The sequence below is a fragment of the Oncorhynchus gorbuscha genome, linkage group LG06, assembly GCF_021184085.1.
Source record: "Oncorhynchus gorbuscha isolate QuinsamMale2020 ecotype Even-year linkage group LG06, OgorEven_v1.0, whole genome shotgun sequence".
NCBI lineage: Eukaryota > Metazoa > Chordata > Actinopteri > Salmoniformes > Salmonidae > Oncorhynchus > Oncorhynchus gorbuscha.
Window position 1 is genome coordinate 1683929 of NC_060178.1, and position 15392 is coordinate 1699320.

The 15392-nt window shown below is 42.5% G+C and overlaps 1 protein-coding gene across 3 annotated transcripts in view; it reads left to right on the forward strand.

Moving 5' to 3' along the window:
* man2c1 (mannosidase, alpha, class 2C, member 1) overlaps positions 1 to 8378 on the forward strand; it is an 80629-nt gene extending 72251 nt beyond the window's left edge. For all 3 annotated transcript variants that reach the window (XM_046352122.1, XM_046352123.1, XM_046352124.1), the window contains 3 exons: positions 7422 to 7570; positions 7887 to 7990; positions 8157 to 8378. In XM_046352122.1, coding sequence (XP_046208078.1) covers positions 7422 to 7570; positions 7887 to 7990; positions 8157 to 8271 — 368 coding nt within the window. In that variant the 3' untranslated portion in view covers positions 8272 to 8378. The remainder of the gene's footprint in view (positions 1 to 7421; positions 7571 to 7886; positions 7991 to 8156) is intronic.
* The last annotated feature ends 7014 nt before the right edge of the window (positions 8379 to 15392 follow it).

Genomic DNA, 15392 nt, shown 5'->3' on the forward strand with positions numbered 1-15392 from the left:
TATGCTGCCCAGGACATTTAGAAATATCCAGTTATCCTCTATGCTGCCCAGGACATTTAGAAATATCCAGCTATCCTCTATGCTGCCCAGGTCATTTAGAAATATCCAGTTATCCTCTATGCTGCCCAGGACATTTAGAAATATCCAGCTATCCTCTATGCTGCCCAGGACATTTAGAAATATCCAGTTATCCTCTATGCTGCCCAGGACATTTAGAAATATCCAGTTATCCTCTATGCTGCCCAGGACATCTAGAAATATCCAGCCCGATATCCTCTATGCTGCCCAGGACATTTAGAAATATCCAGTTATCCTCTATGCTGCCCAGAACATTTCTAAATATCCAGTTATCCTCTATGCTGCCCAGAACATTTCTAAATATCCAGTTATCCTCTATGCTGCCCAGGACATTTAGAAATATCCAGTTATCCTCTATGCTGCCTAGGATTCTACGTTGAAGCTCATGCTGCTGATATTATACTGACAGTATTCCCACTGTTGACCTGGCCCAGTTTTATTATACTGACAGTATTCCCACTGTTGACCTGGCCCAGTTTTATAATACTGACAGTATTCCCACTGTTGACCTGGCCCAGTTTTATAATACTGACAGTATTCCCACTGTTGACCTGGCCCAGTTTTATTATACTGACAGTATTCCCACTGTTGACCTGGCCCAGTTTTATAATACTGACAGTATTCCCACTGTTGACCTGGCCCAGTTTTATTATACTGACAGTATTCCCACTGTTGACCTGGCCCAGTTTTATTATACTGACAGTATTCCCACTGTTGACCTGTCCCAGTTTTATTATACTGACAGTATTCCCACTGTTGACCTGGCCCAGTTCAATTATACTGACAGTATTCCCACTGTTGATCTGGCCCAGTTTTATTATACTGACAGTATTCCCACTGTTGACCTGTCCCAGTTTTATAATACTGACAGTATTCCCACTTTTGACCTGGCCCAGTTTTATTATACTGACAGTATTCCCACTGTTGACCTGTCCCAGTTTTTCACAGTGCTCTCTGAACACGAAAGTACATGATGCTAGTGTGAGAGTTACATTAACTATGCGCTCCAACACCTGTTGCCAGGGATTTTCTGCGTTACGCACGCCTCTATCCATTTCTGCGTCAAAGGTGCCATTGAGCTTCCATTGCTCATATACCAAACAGGCACCCGTGTGAATCTGGGATGTCTCATGACATGCTATTTTGGATATTAGATGGCGACAATCTCTCACCCCATTCACCCACTCATCAGAGAAGAATGGATCACTCCGATCTCTGATCAGCTAAGTATCAAGCTCAAAATACTCGCAATCTAGCTTGTTTGAATAACATAGCCATGCACGTGGTAATTAGATTCCAGCCTTGGCTGTAGTGGTGAAATACGACTTGGTAAAACCTTTCGTCCTGGGAATGGGCCAGTAGGAGACGAGCCTAATGCAATAACGTGCCGTTTAACTTCTGCATCCACATTTGTTGCATCCACATTTGTTGCATAATGCCCCCATAATGCCCCCTGTCAGTTGGATAGGTAAAAAGGCCACCTGTTTCCTCAGCCTCCATGATTCTAGCCTCTCCCTGCTCCTCTTCCTCCCCACCCGGCCCGGGGATGTCTGACCTGACTTGTGCTCAGGGTCGTATCCGCCGATATCTGACAACCGGTATCCTCCTCTGTCAAAGTTGCTTCTTCTGGCACGATGGAACAGCTTGGCCTTGGCTCACTTGACCCGCTAAAAGCTGCTGCTGGCGATGATAAACCTACATCCTCTTCTGGTCCCGCTGCACTTGAACTGCATTTGAAAAAGGTCTGTGGTTGTGGTCAGTAGTTGTGGTTGTGGTCAGTAGTTGTGTGGTTGTGGTCAGTAGTTGTGTGGTTGTGGTCAGTAGTTGTGGTCAGTAGTTGTGGTCAGTAGTTGTGGTCAGTAGTTGTGGTTGTGGTCAGTAGTTGTGGTCAGTAGTTGTGGTCAGTAGTTGTGGTCAGTAGTTGTGGTTGTGGTCAGTAGTTGTGGTCAGTAGTTATGGTTGTGGTCAGTAGTTGTGTGGTTGTGGTCAGTAGTTGTGGTCAGTAGTTGTGGTTGTGGTCAGTAGTTGTGGTCAGTAGTTGTGTGGTTGTGGTCAGTAGTTGTGGTTGTGGTCAGTAGTTGTGGTTGTAATCAGTAGTTGTGTGGTTGTGGTCAGTAGTTGTGGTTGTGGTCTGTAGTTGTGGTTGTGGTCTGTAGTTGTGGTCAGTAGTTGTGGTCAGTAGTTGTGGTCAGTAGTTGTGGTCAGTAGTTGTGGTCAGTAGTTGTGGTCAGTAGTTGTGTGGTTGTGGTCAGTAGTTGTGGTTGTGGTCAGTAGTTGTGGTTGTGGTCAGTAGTTGTGGTCAGTAGTTGTGGTCAGTAGTTGTGGTTGTGGTCAGTAGTTGTGGTCAGTAGTTGTGGTCAGTAGTTGTGGTTGTGGTCAGTAGTTGTGGTTGTGGTCAGTAGTTGTGGTTGTGGTCTGTAGTTGTGGTTGTGGTCAGTAGTTGTGGTCAGTAGTTGTGGTTGTGGTCAGTAGTTGTGGTTGTGGTCAGTAGTTGTGGTTGTGGTCAGTAGTTGTGTGGTTGTGGTCAGTAGTTGTGGTTGTGGTCAGTAGTTGTGTGGTTGTGGTCAGTAGTTGTGGTCAGTAGTTGTGTGGTTGTGATCAGTAGTTGTGGTTGTGGTCAGTAGTTGTGGTCAGTAGTTGTGTGGTTGTGGTCAGTAGTTGTGGTCAGTAGTTGTGTGGTTGTGGTCAGTAGTTGTGGTCAGTAGTTGTGTGGTTGTGGTCAGTAGTTGTGGTTGTGGTCAGTAGTTGTGTGGTTGTGGTCAGTAGTTGTGTAGTTGTGGTCAGTAGTTGTGGTTGTGGTCAGTAGTTGTGTGGTTGTGGTCAGTAGTTGTGGTTGTGGTCAGTAGTTGTGGTTGTGGTCTGTAGTTGTGGTCAGTAGTTGTGGTTGTGGTCAGTAGTTGTGGTTGTGGTCAGTAGTTGTGGTTGTGGTCAGTAGTTGTGTGGTTGTGGTCAGTAGTTGTGGTCAGTAGTTGTGGTCAGTAGTTGTGGTCAGTAGTTGTGTGGTTGTGGTCAGTGGTTGTGGTCAGTAGTTGTGGTCGTGGTCAGTAGTTGTGGTTGTGGTCAGTAGTTGTGGTCAGTAGTTGTGGTCAGTAGTTGTGTGGTTGTGGTCAGTAGTTGTGGTCAGTAGTTGTGTGGTTGTGGTCAGTAGTTGGGGTTGTGGTCAGTAGTTGTGGTTGTGGTCAGTAGTTGTGGTTGTGGTCAGTAGTTGTGGTCAGTAGTTGTGGTTGTGGTCAGTAGTTGTGGTCAGTAGTTGTGGTTGTGGTCAGTAGTTGTGGTCAGTAGTTGTGGTTGTGGTCAGTAGTTGTGGTCAGTAGTTGTGGTTGTGGTCAGTAGTTGTGGTCAGTAGTTGTATGGTTGTGGTCAGTAGTTGTATGGTTGTGGTCAGTAGTTGTGTGGTTGTGGTCAGTGGTTGTGGTTGTGGTCAGTAGTTGTGGTCAGTAGTTGTGGTTGTGGTCAGTAGTTGTGGTCAGTAGTTGTGGTTGTGGTCAGTAGTTGTGGTTGTGGTCAGTAGTTGTGGTCAGTAGTTGTGGTTGTGGTCAGTAGTTGTGGTTGTGGTCAGTAGTTGTGGTCAGTAGTTGTGGTTGTGGTCAGTAGTTGTGGTTGTGGTCAGTAGTTAGTTCTAATTCAACTGATTTTGATTAACTCCTTTGCTTTCTCATTTTTGGCTTTGTTCTTTTGGGCTCCACTCTTGTGTTGACACGTTGCTGATTTTTTAAAATCCGTAATTTTATATTCTCGACTTGCTCTCTCTCTCTCTTTTTCCCGGCCGTTGTCTCTTGCTAACTAGCTCAACTGTTGCATAAAACGATGACAGAAACAACTTTGGAGAGTATTTGCACAATGAATCCCAGAATGCATTTCATTATCTTAACATGGTATTGAAACTATTGAATAATATGATTTATTTAGCTAATTCATTTGATTTATTGTCATCAATACACTAAAATATCATGCTGACTTATGTAGTGACAGAAAAAACCTTTTGTTGGTGAAACCATCAGTGGGATCATTGATCATATAGCCTTGGTTAAATAAACACTTTATGGTCAACTCATTGATCATATAGCCTTGGTTAAATAAATACTTTACAACTCATTGATCATATAGCCTTGGTCAACTCATTGATCTATAGCCTTGGTTAAATAAACACTTTATGGTCAACTCATTGATCTATAGCCTTGGTTAAATAAACACTTTATGGTCAACTCATTGATCATATACCCTTGGTTAAATAAATACTTTACAACTCATTGATCATATACCCTTGGTTAAATAAATACTTTCTGGTCAACTCATTTATCATATTAGCCTTGGTCAACTCATTTATCATATAGCCTTGGTCAACTCATTTATCATATAGCCTTGGTTAAATAAATACTTTACAACTCATTGATCATATAGCCTTGGTCAACTCATTTATCATATAGCCTTGGTTAAATAAATACTTTCTGGTCAACTCATTTATCATATTAGCCTTGGTCAACTCATTTATCATATAGCCTTGGTTAAATAAATACTTTACAACTAATTTATCATATAGCCTTGGTTAAATAAATACTTTATGGTCAACTCATTTATCATATAGCCTTGGTTAAATAAATACTTTACAACTCATTGATCATATAGCCTTGGTTAAATAAATACTTTATGGTCAACTCATTTATCATATAGCCTTGGTTAAATAAATACTTTACAACTAATTTATCATATAGCCTTGGTTAAATAAATACTTTATGGTCAACTCATTTATCATATAGCCTTGGTTAAATAAATACTTTACAACTCATTGATCATATAGCCTTGGTTAAATAAATACTTTATGGTCAACTCATTTATCATATAGCCTTGGTCAACTCATTTATCATATAGCCTTGGTTAAATAAATACTTTACAACTCATTGATCATATAGCCTTGGTCAACTCATTTATCATATAGCCTTGGTTAAATAAATACTTTCTGGTCAACTCATTGATCATATAGCCTTGGTTAAATAAATAATTTACAACTCATTTATCATATAGCCTTGGTTAAATAAATACTTTACAACTCATTGATCATATAGCCTTGGTCAACTCATTTATCATATAGCCTTGGTTAAATAAATACTTTATGGTCAACTCATTGATCATATAGCCTTGGTCAACTCATTTATCATATAGCCTTGGTTAAATAAATACTTTACAACTCATTTATCATATAGCCTTGGTTAAATAAATATTTATGGTCAACTCATTGATCATATAGCCTTGGTTAAATAAATACTTTCTGGTCAACTCATTTATCATATAGCCTTGGTTAAATAAATACTTTACAACTCATTTATCATATAGCCTTGGTCAACTCATTTATCATATAGCCTTGGTCAACTCATTTATCATATAGCCTTGGTTAAATAAATACTTTACAACTCATTTATCATATAGCCTTGTGGTCAGTAGTTGTGGTCTGTGGTTGTTGTCAGTAGTTGTGTGGTTGTGATCAGTAGTTGTGTGGTTTTGTTCTGTAGTTGTTGTGGTCAGTAGCTGTTGTCAGTAGTTGTGTGGTTGTGATCAGTAGTTGTGGTCAGTAGCTGTTGTCAGTTGTGTGGTTGTGGTCAGTAGCTGTTGTCAGTTGTGTGGTTGTGGTCAGTAGCTGTTGTCAGTTGTGTGGTTGTGGTCAGTAGTTGTGTGGTTGTGGTCAGTAGTTGTGTGGTTGTGGTCAGTAGTTGTGTGGTTGTGGTCAGTAGTTGTGTGGTTGTGATCAGTAGTTGTGTGGTTTTGTTCTGTAGTTGTTGTGGTCAGTAGCTGTTGTCAGTCATGGTAGTATGATAGGTGTTGTTTTACAGGGTCAGTCATAGTAGTGTGATAGGTGTTGTTTTACAGGGTCAGTCATAGTAGTGTGATAGGTGTTGTTTTACAGGGTCAGTCATAGTAGTGTGATAGGTGTTGTTTTACAGGGTCAGTCATAGTAGTATGATAGGTGTTGTTTTACAGGGTCATAGTAGTATGATAGGTGTTGTTTTACAGGGTCAGTCATAGTAGTATGATAGGTGTTGTTTTACAGGGTCAGTCATAGTAGTATGATAGGTGTTGTTTTACAGGGTCAGTCATAGTAGTATGATAGGTGTTGTTTTACAGGGTCAGTCATAGTAGTATGATAGGTGTTGTTTTACAGGGTCAGTCATAGTAGTATGATAGGTGTTGTTTTACAGGGTCAGTCATAGTAGTGTGATAGGTGTTGTTTTACAGGGTCAGTCATAGTAGTATGATAGGTGTTGTTTTACAGGGTCAGTCATAGTAGTATGATAGGTGTTGTTTTACAGGGTCAGTCATAGTAGTGTGATAGGTGTTGTTTTACAGGGTCAGTCATAGTAGTGTGATAGGTGTTGTTTTACAGGGTCAGTCATAGTAGTATGATAGGTGTTGTTTTACAGGGTCAGTCATAGTAGTATGATAGGTGTTGTTTTACAGGGTCAGTCATAGTAGTGTGATAGGTGTTGTTTTACAGGGTCAGTCATAGTAGTATGATAGGTGTTGTTTTACAGGGTCAGTCATAGTAGTATGATAGGTGTTGTTTTACAGGGTCAGTCATAGTAGTATGATAGGTGTTGTTTTACAGGGTCAGTCATAGTAGTATGATAGGTGTTGTTTTACAGGGTCAGTCATAGTAGTATGATAGGTGTTGTTTTACAGGGTCAGTCATAGTAGTATGATAGGTGTTGTTTTACAGGGTCAGTCATAGTAGTGTGATAGGTGTTGTTTTACAGGGTCAGTCATAGTAGTATGATAGGTGTTGTTTTACAGGGTCAGTCATAGTAGTATGATAGGTGTTGTTTTACAGGGTCAGTCATAGTAGTATGATAGGTGTTGTTTTACAGGGTCAGTCATAGTAGTGTGATAGGTGTTGTTTTACAGGGTCAGTCATAGTAGTATGATAGGTGTTGTTTTACAGGGTCAGTCATAGTAGTATGATAGGTGTTGTTTTACAGGGTCAGTCATAGTAGTATGATAGGTGTTGTTTTACAGGGTCAGTCATAGTAGTGTGATAGGTGTTGTTTTACAGGGTCAGTCATAGTAGTATGATAGGTGTTGTTGTACAGGGTCAGTCATAGTAGTATGATAGGTGTTGTTTTACAGGGTCAGTCATAGTAGTATGATAGGTGTTGTTTTACAGGGTCAGTCACAGTAGTATGATAGGTGTTGTTTTACAGGGTCCGTCATAGTACAGCACCCTGGAGCAAATTAGCATTAAGTGCCTTGCTCAAGGGCACAGACAGATTGTTCGCCTTGTCGTCTTGGGTATTCAAACCAGCGACCTTTCGGTTACTGGCCCAACTCTCTAACCTCTACCTGCTGCCCTACAGGAACGTTCCAGGAAGCGTCAGTCATCCAGTGGGCCTACAACCTCAACAACCCTCTGAGGCTGATCGACCACGCCCCCGGCTCCCACACCGTAGCCTGGAGCGCCTTCTCTGTCAGCGCTGCAGCCGTCATCCTGGAGACCGTCAAGCAGGTGTGTTTATCCTGCCAGGAAATAACCCTTTTCTTCTTTTCCCAACGCTGCCTGTACATAAATGATGTGCTGTGTCATAGTCGGTGGGGTTAGACAAGGGGCCGTTTCCTGGGAGGGTACCAACTAGTGTCGATGCTGACTGAATGGCTGATGATGACAGATGGGGCCTGTTTTACTGTAGTACTTGATGTTCAGCACCTTTTGGATTGAATTGCTGATTGTTGTATTTCCTGACGGGTTTCCATCATGACATTTCCAATGTATTTGAACGCGAAATCAACTCCACTGATCCTTTTTTTTTCTCCTCTCCCAACAGGCGGAGGACAGGAAGGATGGTCTGGTGGTACGGCTCTATGAGTCACATGGCAGTAGTGTCAGTGTGTACCTCGCGACAGGCTTCCCCATCACAGAGGCTTGGCAGTGAGTTCTACAGTATAATCAGTTGGGGTTGTGAAGGGGCTTTAGACAGTTGTACTAAACCTCCCCTCTCCGTCACTGAGGCATCTTCATGTTTGTGTAACTAAGTCTCTACACCCTGCTGCTGTTTTCAACCACTGAACCCTCTTCTCATTCGTCCTCTCCTCAGCTGTGATCTACTGGAGCGAGTGGATCCCTCTCGCCCTGCACCAATCACAGACTCCGGAATCTCTATCAGCTTCAGTCCTTTCCAGATTGTGTCCCTTGTACTGTACCTGAAGTAAAAATGGTTTGGGGTCTGAATGTAATTTTTCCCTGTAAATTACGTTCAGCTTATAAAGGCTTCATTATGCCTTCATAAGCATTGCATAAATGTGTTATATAGCATCTATAACTGTGTATGTCATGCTTTCAAAAGGTTTCATAAATGTGTCATCGTCCACTGTGGAATATGATAAAGACATGCTTTATAAAAGGGTGACATGTTGTTCTCTAAAGTGACGTTATGACTGTGGAACACCAACGCATCAAGGTTAGGTTTAAATTCTCATTTTAAAGAGATACATTGTGGAAATGGGAAGTTTTTAGCTAAAATCACTTTTTTGACTGTTAGTAGTGATGATGACAAATACGGGCACTCCCACTAAGATGAACTCTGATTGGTTGATCTTTACTCAGTAAGGTCACTCCCACTAAGATGAACTCTGATTGGTTGATCTTTACTCAGTAAGGTCACTCCCACTAAGATGAACTCTGATTGGTTGATCTTTACTCAGTAAGATCACTCCCAATAAGATTAACTCTGATTGGTTGATCTTTACTCAGTAAGGTCACTCCCACTAAGATGAACTCTGATTGGTTGATCTTTACTCAGTAAGGTCACTCCCACTAAGATGAACTCTGATTGGTTGATCTTTACTCAGTAAGGTCACTCCCACTAAGATGAACTCTGATTGGTTGATCTTTACTCAGTAAGGTCACTCCCACTAAGATGAACTCTGATTGGTTGATCTTTACTCAGTAAGGTCACTCCCACTAAGATGAACTCTGATTGGTTGATCTTTACTCAGTAAGGTCACTCCCACTAAGATGAACTCTGATTGGTTGATCTTTACTCAGTAAGGTCACTCCCACTAAGATGAACTCTGATTGGTTGATCTTTACTCAGTAAGGTCACTCCCACTAAGATGAACTCTGATTGGTTGATCTTTACTCAGTAAGGTCACTCCCACTAAGATGAACTCTGATTGGTTGATCTTTACTCAGTAAGGTCACTCCCACTAAGATGAACTCTGATTGGTTGATCTTTACTCAGAAAAGGTCACTCCCACTAAGATTAACTCTGATTGGTTGATCTTTACTCAGTAAGGTCACTCCCACTAAGATGAACTCTGATTGGTTGATCTTTACTCAGTAAGGTCACTCCCACTAAGATGAACTCTGATTGGTTGATCTTTACTCAGTAAGGTCACTCCCACTAAGATGAACTCTGATTGGTTGATCTTTACTCAGTAAGGTCAATCCCACTAAGATGAACTCTGATTGGTTGATCTTTACTCAGTAAGGTCACTCCCACTAAGATGAACTCTGATTGGTTGATCTTTACTCAGTAAGGTCACTCCCACTAAGATGAACTCTGATTGGTTGATCTTTACTCAGTAAGGTCACTCCCACTAAGATGAACTCTGATTGGTTGATCTTTACTCAGTAAGGTCACTCCCACTAGGATGAACTCTGATTGGTTGATCTTTACTCAGTAAGGTCACTCCCACTAAGATGAACTAAATAATGTTCTCAGCCTAGTTTCCTATTTAGTTCTCTTTATATGTACAGGCCCAGAGCTTCCAGATGGCTCCAGCCTAAGGATTTTCAGGTCATGTACACCTGGGGAGATTAGAGCCCCAAAGAAAAGATCCTAAAGGTCATTTCAGATTCATTATGACAGCCACTTTATGAAAGGCCTTTACTTATGGCTAAACAGCTTCTACACAGCTTATTAATTAATGCTGTGGGATGAAATTAGGTGTTTCTAGGAGGTCTTAAACAGATCTACAGTGAAACAAACATATAAATAAATAATAATATAATATAAAAATTAGATAAAATTAGGTAGTAGTATTCTGTAACAAGCAATACGTGTTAAACAAGTGGCACAGGCAATCAGGACAGCCTCTTTATGAAAGGCCTTTAACTATGGCTAAACTGTTTTCTACACATCTTATTCATTGATGATGTGATATTAATTAATGATGATGTGGGCATACCCAGGACGTACATGCAGGACGGTTGATCTACACATGGAGGGAAAACTTACGGAGTTATGATGGACAAGCGTCTTTGAGTTGGTGAATTGGAAACGGATAATGGTCAGGGTTAACCGGAAGAAATAGTAAACATTTAGGAATTATAACATGTGTTAAAATGTATGTACTAAATGTTTTGCATTAAATCACTGGTTTTAAAAATGTATCACGATTTAACGATAGGGGAAGCTGTCATTTCATATTTCGGTTTAGGGGGGGGTTATTAACTTTATGGAAAACAATATTCACACTATGTGGATTATAAACATGTACGTACATAGAGAGCCAACACATCAAGATCTAACAGGGATGAGGGGGGATAGCACAACAGGAGGCTTCTGTAACCTGCAATACATGTTAAATATGTTTTACATACATCCACGACTGAATGGTTTCACAAACTCCCTTTAAAGGTTTTGTAAGAAAGTTGTAACAGGCCTCATTCAACAGTCTAGAGATGAACCCAGAGACACCAAAAACATCACCGTTTAGAGCAACTTGGAGATTATTACCCAGGTAAGGGGGGAGCAAAGAGCTGATTTAACCAACTCTGTACAAACCCCGACACGGGGTATGATAACTCTGACGTCTAATGATTACCGTGCTTCTACATCTGCATTGCTTGCTGTTTGGGGTTTTAGGCTGGGCTTCTGTACAGCACTTTGAGATATCAGCTGATGTACGAAGGGCTATATAAATACATTTGATTTGAACTGTTGACTGGGGGATAAAATAAGAAATCATCTATTAACGTTTGAAAATCTTGGCCATGTTAATATATAATAATAATATATGCCATTTAGCAGACGCTTTTATCCAAAGCAACTTACAGTCATGTGTGCATACATTCTACGTATGGGTGGTCCCGGGGATCGAACCCACTACCCTGGCGTTACAAGCGCCATGCTCTACCAACTGAGCTACAGAAGGACCACATGTTCTGTTATAATCTCCACCCGGCAAAGCCAGAAGAGGACTGGCCACCCCACATAGCCCGGTTCCTCTCTAGGTTTCTTCCTAGGTTTTGGCCTTTCTAGGGAGTTTTTCCCTAGCCACCGTGCTTCTACTCCTGCATTGCTTGCTGTTTGGGGTTTTAGGCTGGGTTTCTGCACAGCACTTTGAGATATCAGCTGATGTACGAAGGGCTATATAAATACATTTGATTTGATTGTAGCTGTTTACAACTGAGGGAGTTGACAGTAGGTCAATGAGATGTATAAAGGCAAATAGACATAACGGACCTTAAGACCAACAGCCTACTTTATAATATAGAATGCAGGGGTGTGTATGGAACATGTAACCATTATAAAACAAAATGGTCTACGGTCAAATGCATCTATAGTTTGTAATGAAGTGGTCGCTGCATTCATTTAGATTATTTCAACATAGTCTAGATCAGTCCACAGAATGGAACACCTATCAATTAACCATGATAACGGGAGTTACCCTATTAGTTAGAGATATACACTATTAGTTCAAATATTTATGGACCTTAAATTATTATAGAATACACAATATCTCACCCTTTAACGAAAGGGGAAGCTGTCTTTTCTCTCACGCCAGGGTCTGTCGCAGAGAAATGTAATGTCTGGGGAAAAAAACATGTATTATTTTATAGTCTTTCCTACAATGGTATGTTATAAACATTGTAGGCCTCCAATGTTTTAACATAAAACACAAATGATGCATGTTTAAATATGAGTACAATTTGGTAATGAATTCTAACATGTCTTTAAAAAGTTTGTACTAAATATTTTGGAATGAAATCAATGGTTTTAAAACAGTATCTCACCCTTTAACGATGGGAAAATGTCCTTTCCATCCATAACCTCGGTCTGTCGCGAACTACAACAACAACAAGACACGGAGCAGCAGGTGTGTGTGTGTGACGGAGCAGCAGGTGTGTGTGACGGAGCAGCAGGTGTGTGTGTGACGGAGCAGCAGGTGTGTGTGTGTGACGGAGCAGCAGGTGTGTGTGTGACGGAGCAGCAGCAGCAGCAGCAGCGCCCACCCCCCCCCCCAGGGTTAAACATTGATATCTCTAATCAGCGCCCACCCCACCCCTCCAGGGTTAAACATTGATATCTCTAATCAGCGCCCAGCCCCCCCCAGGGTTAAACATTGATATCTCTAATCAGCGCCCACCCCACCCCCCAGGGTTAAACATTGATATCTCTAATCAGCGCCCCCCACCCCCCCCAGGGTTAAACATTGATATCTCTAATCAGCGCCCACCCCACCCCCTCCAGGGTTAAACATTGATATCTCTAATCAGCGCCCACCCCAGGGTTAAACCCCCCCAGGGTTAAACATTGATATCTCTAATCAGCGCCCACCCCCCCCCCCCCCAGGGTTAAACATTGATATCTCTAATCAGCGCCCACCCCCCCCCCCCAGGGTTAAACATTGATATCTCTAATCAGCGCCCACCCCCCCCCAGGGTTAAACATTGATATCTCTAATCAGCGCCCGGTGATATCTCTAATCCCCCCCCAGGGTTAAACATTAGTATCTCTAATCAGCGCGCCCACCCCACCCCCCCCAGGGTTAAACATTGATATCTCTAATCAGCGCCCGGGGCCCCCCCCCCCCAGGGTTAAACATTAGTATCTCTAATCAGCGCCCAGGGCCCCCCCCCCCCAGGGTTAAACATTGATATCTCTAATCAGCGCCCACCCCACCCCCTCCAGGGTTAAACATTGATATCTCTAATCAGCGCCCACCCCCCCCAGGGTTAAACATTGATATCTCTAATCAGCGCCCACCCCCCCCCCAGGGTGAAACATTGATATCTCTAATCAGCGCCCACCCCCCCCAGGGTTAAACATTGATATCTCTAATCAGCGCCCGGTGCCCCCCAGGGTTAAACATTAGTATCTCTAATCAGCCAGGCCCACCCCCCCCCCCCAGGGTTAAACATTGATATCTCTAATCAGCGCCCGGTGATATCTCTAATCGGCCCCCCCCAGGGTTAAACATTAGTATCTCTAATCAGCGCCCACCCCACCCCCCCAGGGTTAAACATTGATATCTCTAATCAGCGCCCGGGGCCCCCCCCCCCCCAGGGTTAAACATTGATATCTCTAATCAGCGCCCACCCCCTCCCCCCAGGGTTAAACATTGATATCTCTAATCATAATATAATAATAATAATAATATAATAATAATATAATAATAATAGTAATAATAATATAATAATAATATAATAATAATAATAATAATAATATATGCCATTTAGCAGACGCTTTTATCCAAAGCGACTTACAGTCATGTGTGCATACATTCTACGTATGGGTGGTCCCGGGAATCGAACCCACTACCCTGGCGTTACAAGCGCCATGCTCTACCAACTGAGCTACAGAAGGACCCCACCCCCCCCCCAGGGTTAAACATTGATATCTCTAATCAGCGCCCGGGGCCCCCACCCAGGGTTAAACATTGATATCTCTAATCAGCGCCCGATGCCCCCCGGGTTAAACATTGATATCTCTAATCAGCGCCCGGGGCCCCCACCCCACCCCAGGGTTAAACATTGATATCTCTAATCAGCGCCAGGTGCCCCCACCCCCCCCAGGGTTAAACATTGATATCTCTAATCAGCGCCAGGCCCCCACCCCCCCCGGGTTAAACATTGATATCTCTAATCAGCGCCAGGTGCCCCCCCCCCCGGGTTAAACATTGATATCTCTAATCAGCGCCAGGGGCCTAATCAGCCCACCCCCCCCAGGGTTAAACATTGATATCTCTAATCAGCGCCAGGTGCCCCTCCCCCAGGGTTAAACATTGATATCTCTAATCAGCGCCCGGGGCCCCCACCCCACCCCAGGGTTAAACATTGATATCTCTAATCGGCGCCCGGGGGGCCCCCACCCCACCCCAGGGTTAAACATTGATATCTCTAATCAGCGCCCGGGGCCCCCACCCCACCCCAGGGTTAAACATTGATATCTCTAATCAGCGCCCGGGGCCCCCACCCCACCCCAGGGTTAAACATTGATATCTCTAATCGGCGCCTGGGGGCCCCCCCCCACCCCGGTTGTAGACAGAATGTCTCGACATCCCCTCCTGTTGTTTGAATCCACTGCCTTTGTTCTCTAAACCAAATATACAGGATGTTGCATACATGATATCTTTCTCTTTGTACATGCAGCAAGCCTCCGAGGGGGGTATTCACAATGAGAAATATAATCTAATAAAACAAATGTCCTCATAATGAAAGACATGAAAACTGTATCCAACAATGTATTTCCATCTGTTTTAAACGAGGATATTGTCAGTAAGGTCACGGAGACTAACAATGGACAATAGTTATTGTGGGAGGTTTAGGGTTCAAATACATGGGAAGGATCAGGAATGTTAGAGATTTGGTCACTGTGGCGATTTTGAAAGAGGGAGATTAGAACCACAAAGTAATAGGTTGGTAAGAGATCCTAAAGGTAATTTCATATTTCGGTTTAGGGGGTTATTAACTTTATGGGAAACAATATTCACACTATGTGGATTATAAACATGTACTTACATAGAGAGCCAGTTCTTGAATCCGTACATTTTCAGCCCTGTAGCCCTTCTTGGGCCGGGGTGATTCTGCGCAATGCACTTGGGCCACAGTTGTGTGTTGGTTGTTGGGGCATGGAATGTGTAGCGAGTGGGTTGAGGTTCCCGGGGGAGTTGTCGGGACGTTTAAATTCTCTGTCCTTGGAGTGTTTGGAAAACCGTTCATACAAAAAGACAGAATACTGTCTGTTTCATCGGTTCCTCCGATGTCGTTCAGAGTCCCTAATGCATCCAAGTCACCCGTTGTGTCAGTTGTCCATCATACCTAAAAATTTTTTTTTTTTAATCGTTTACTATAGTCATCTACTTTATTATCTCTAGTTAGATTTGGGTCCTGAGCTACAGGCAGTTAGATTTGGGTCCTGAGCTACAGGCAGTTAGAGTTGGGTCCTGAGCTACAGGCAGTTAGATTTGGGTTGTTATTTTAGGAGGAAATGGAAGAAAAAAAGTGTCCGATCTTTGAGGGTTTTAAAATGTATTTCCTAGGTCATATCAATGCCCCCAATACATATCACTGTATATGGAATAACACTGTATATGGAATAACA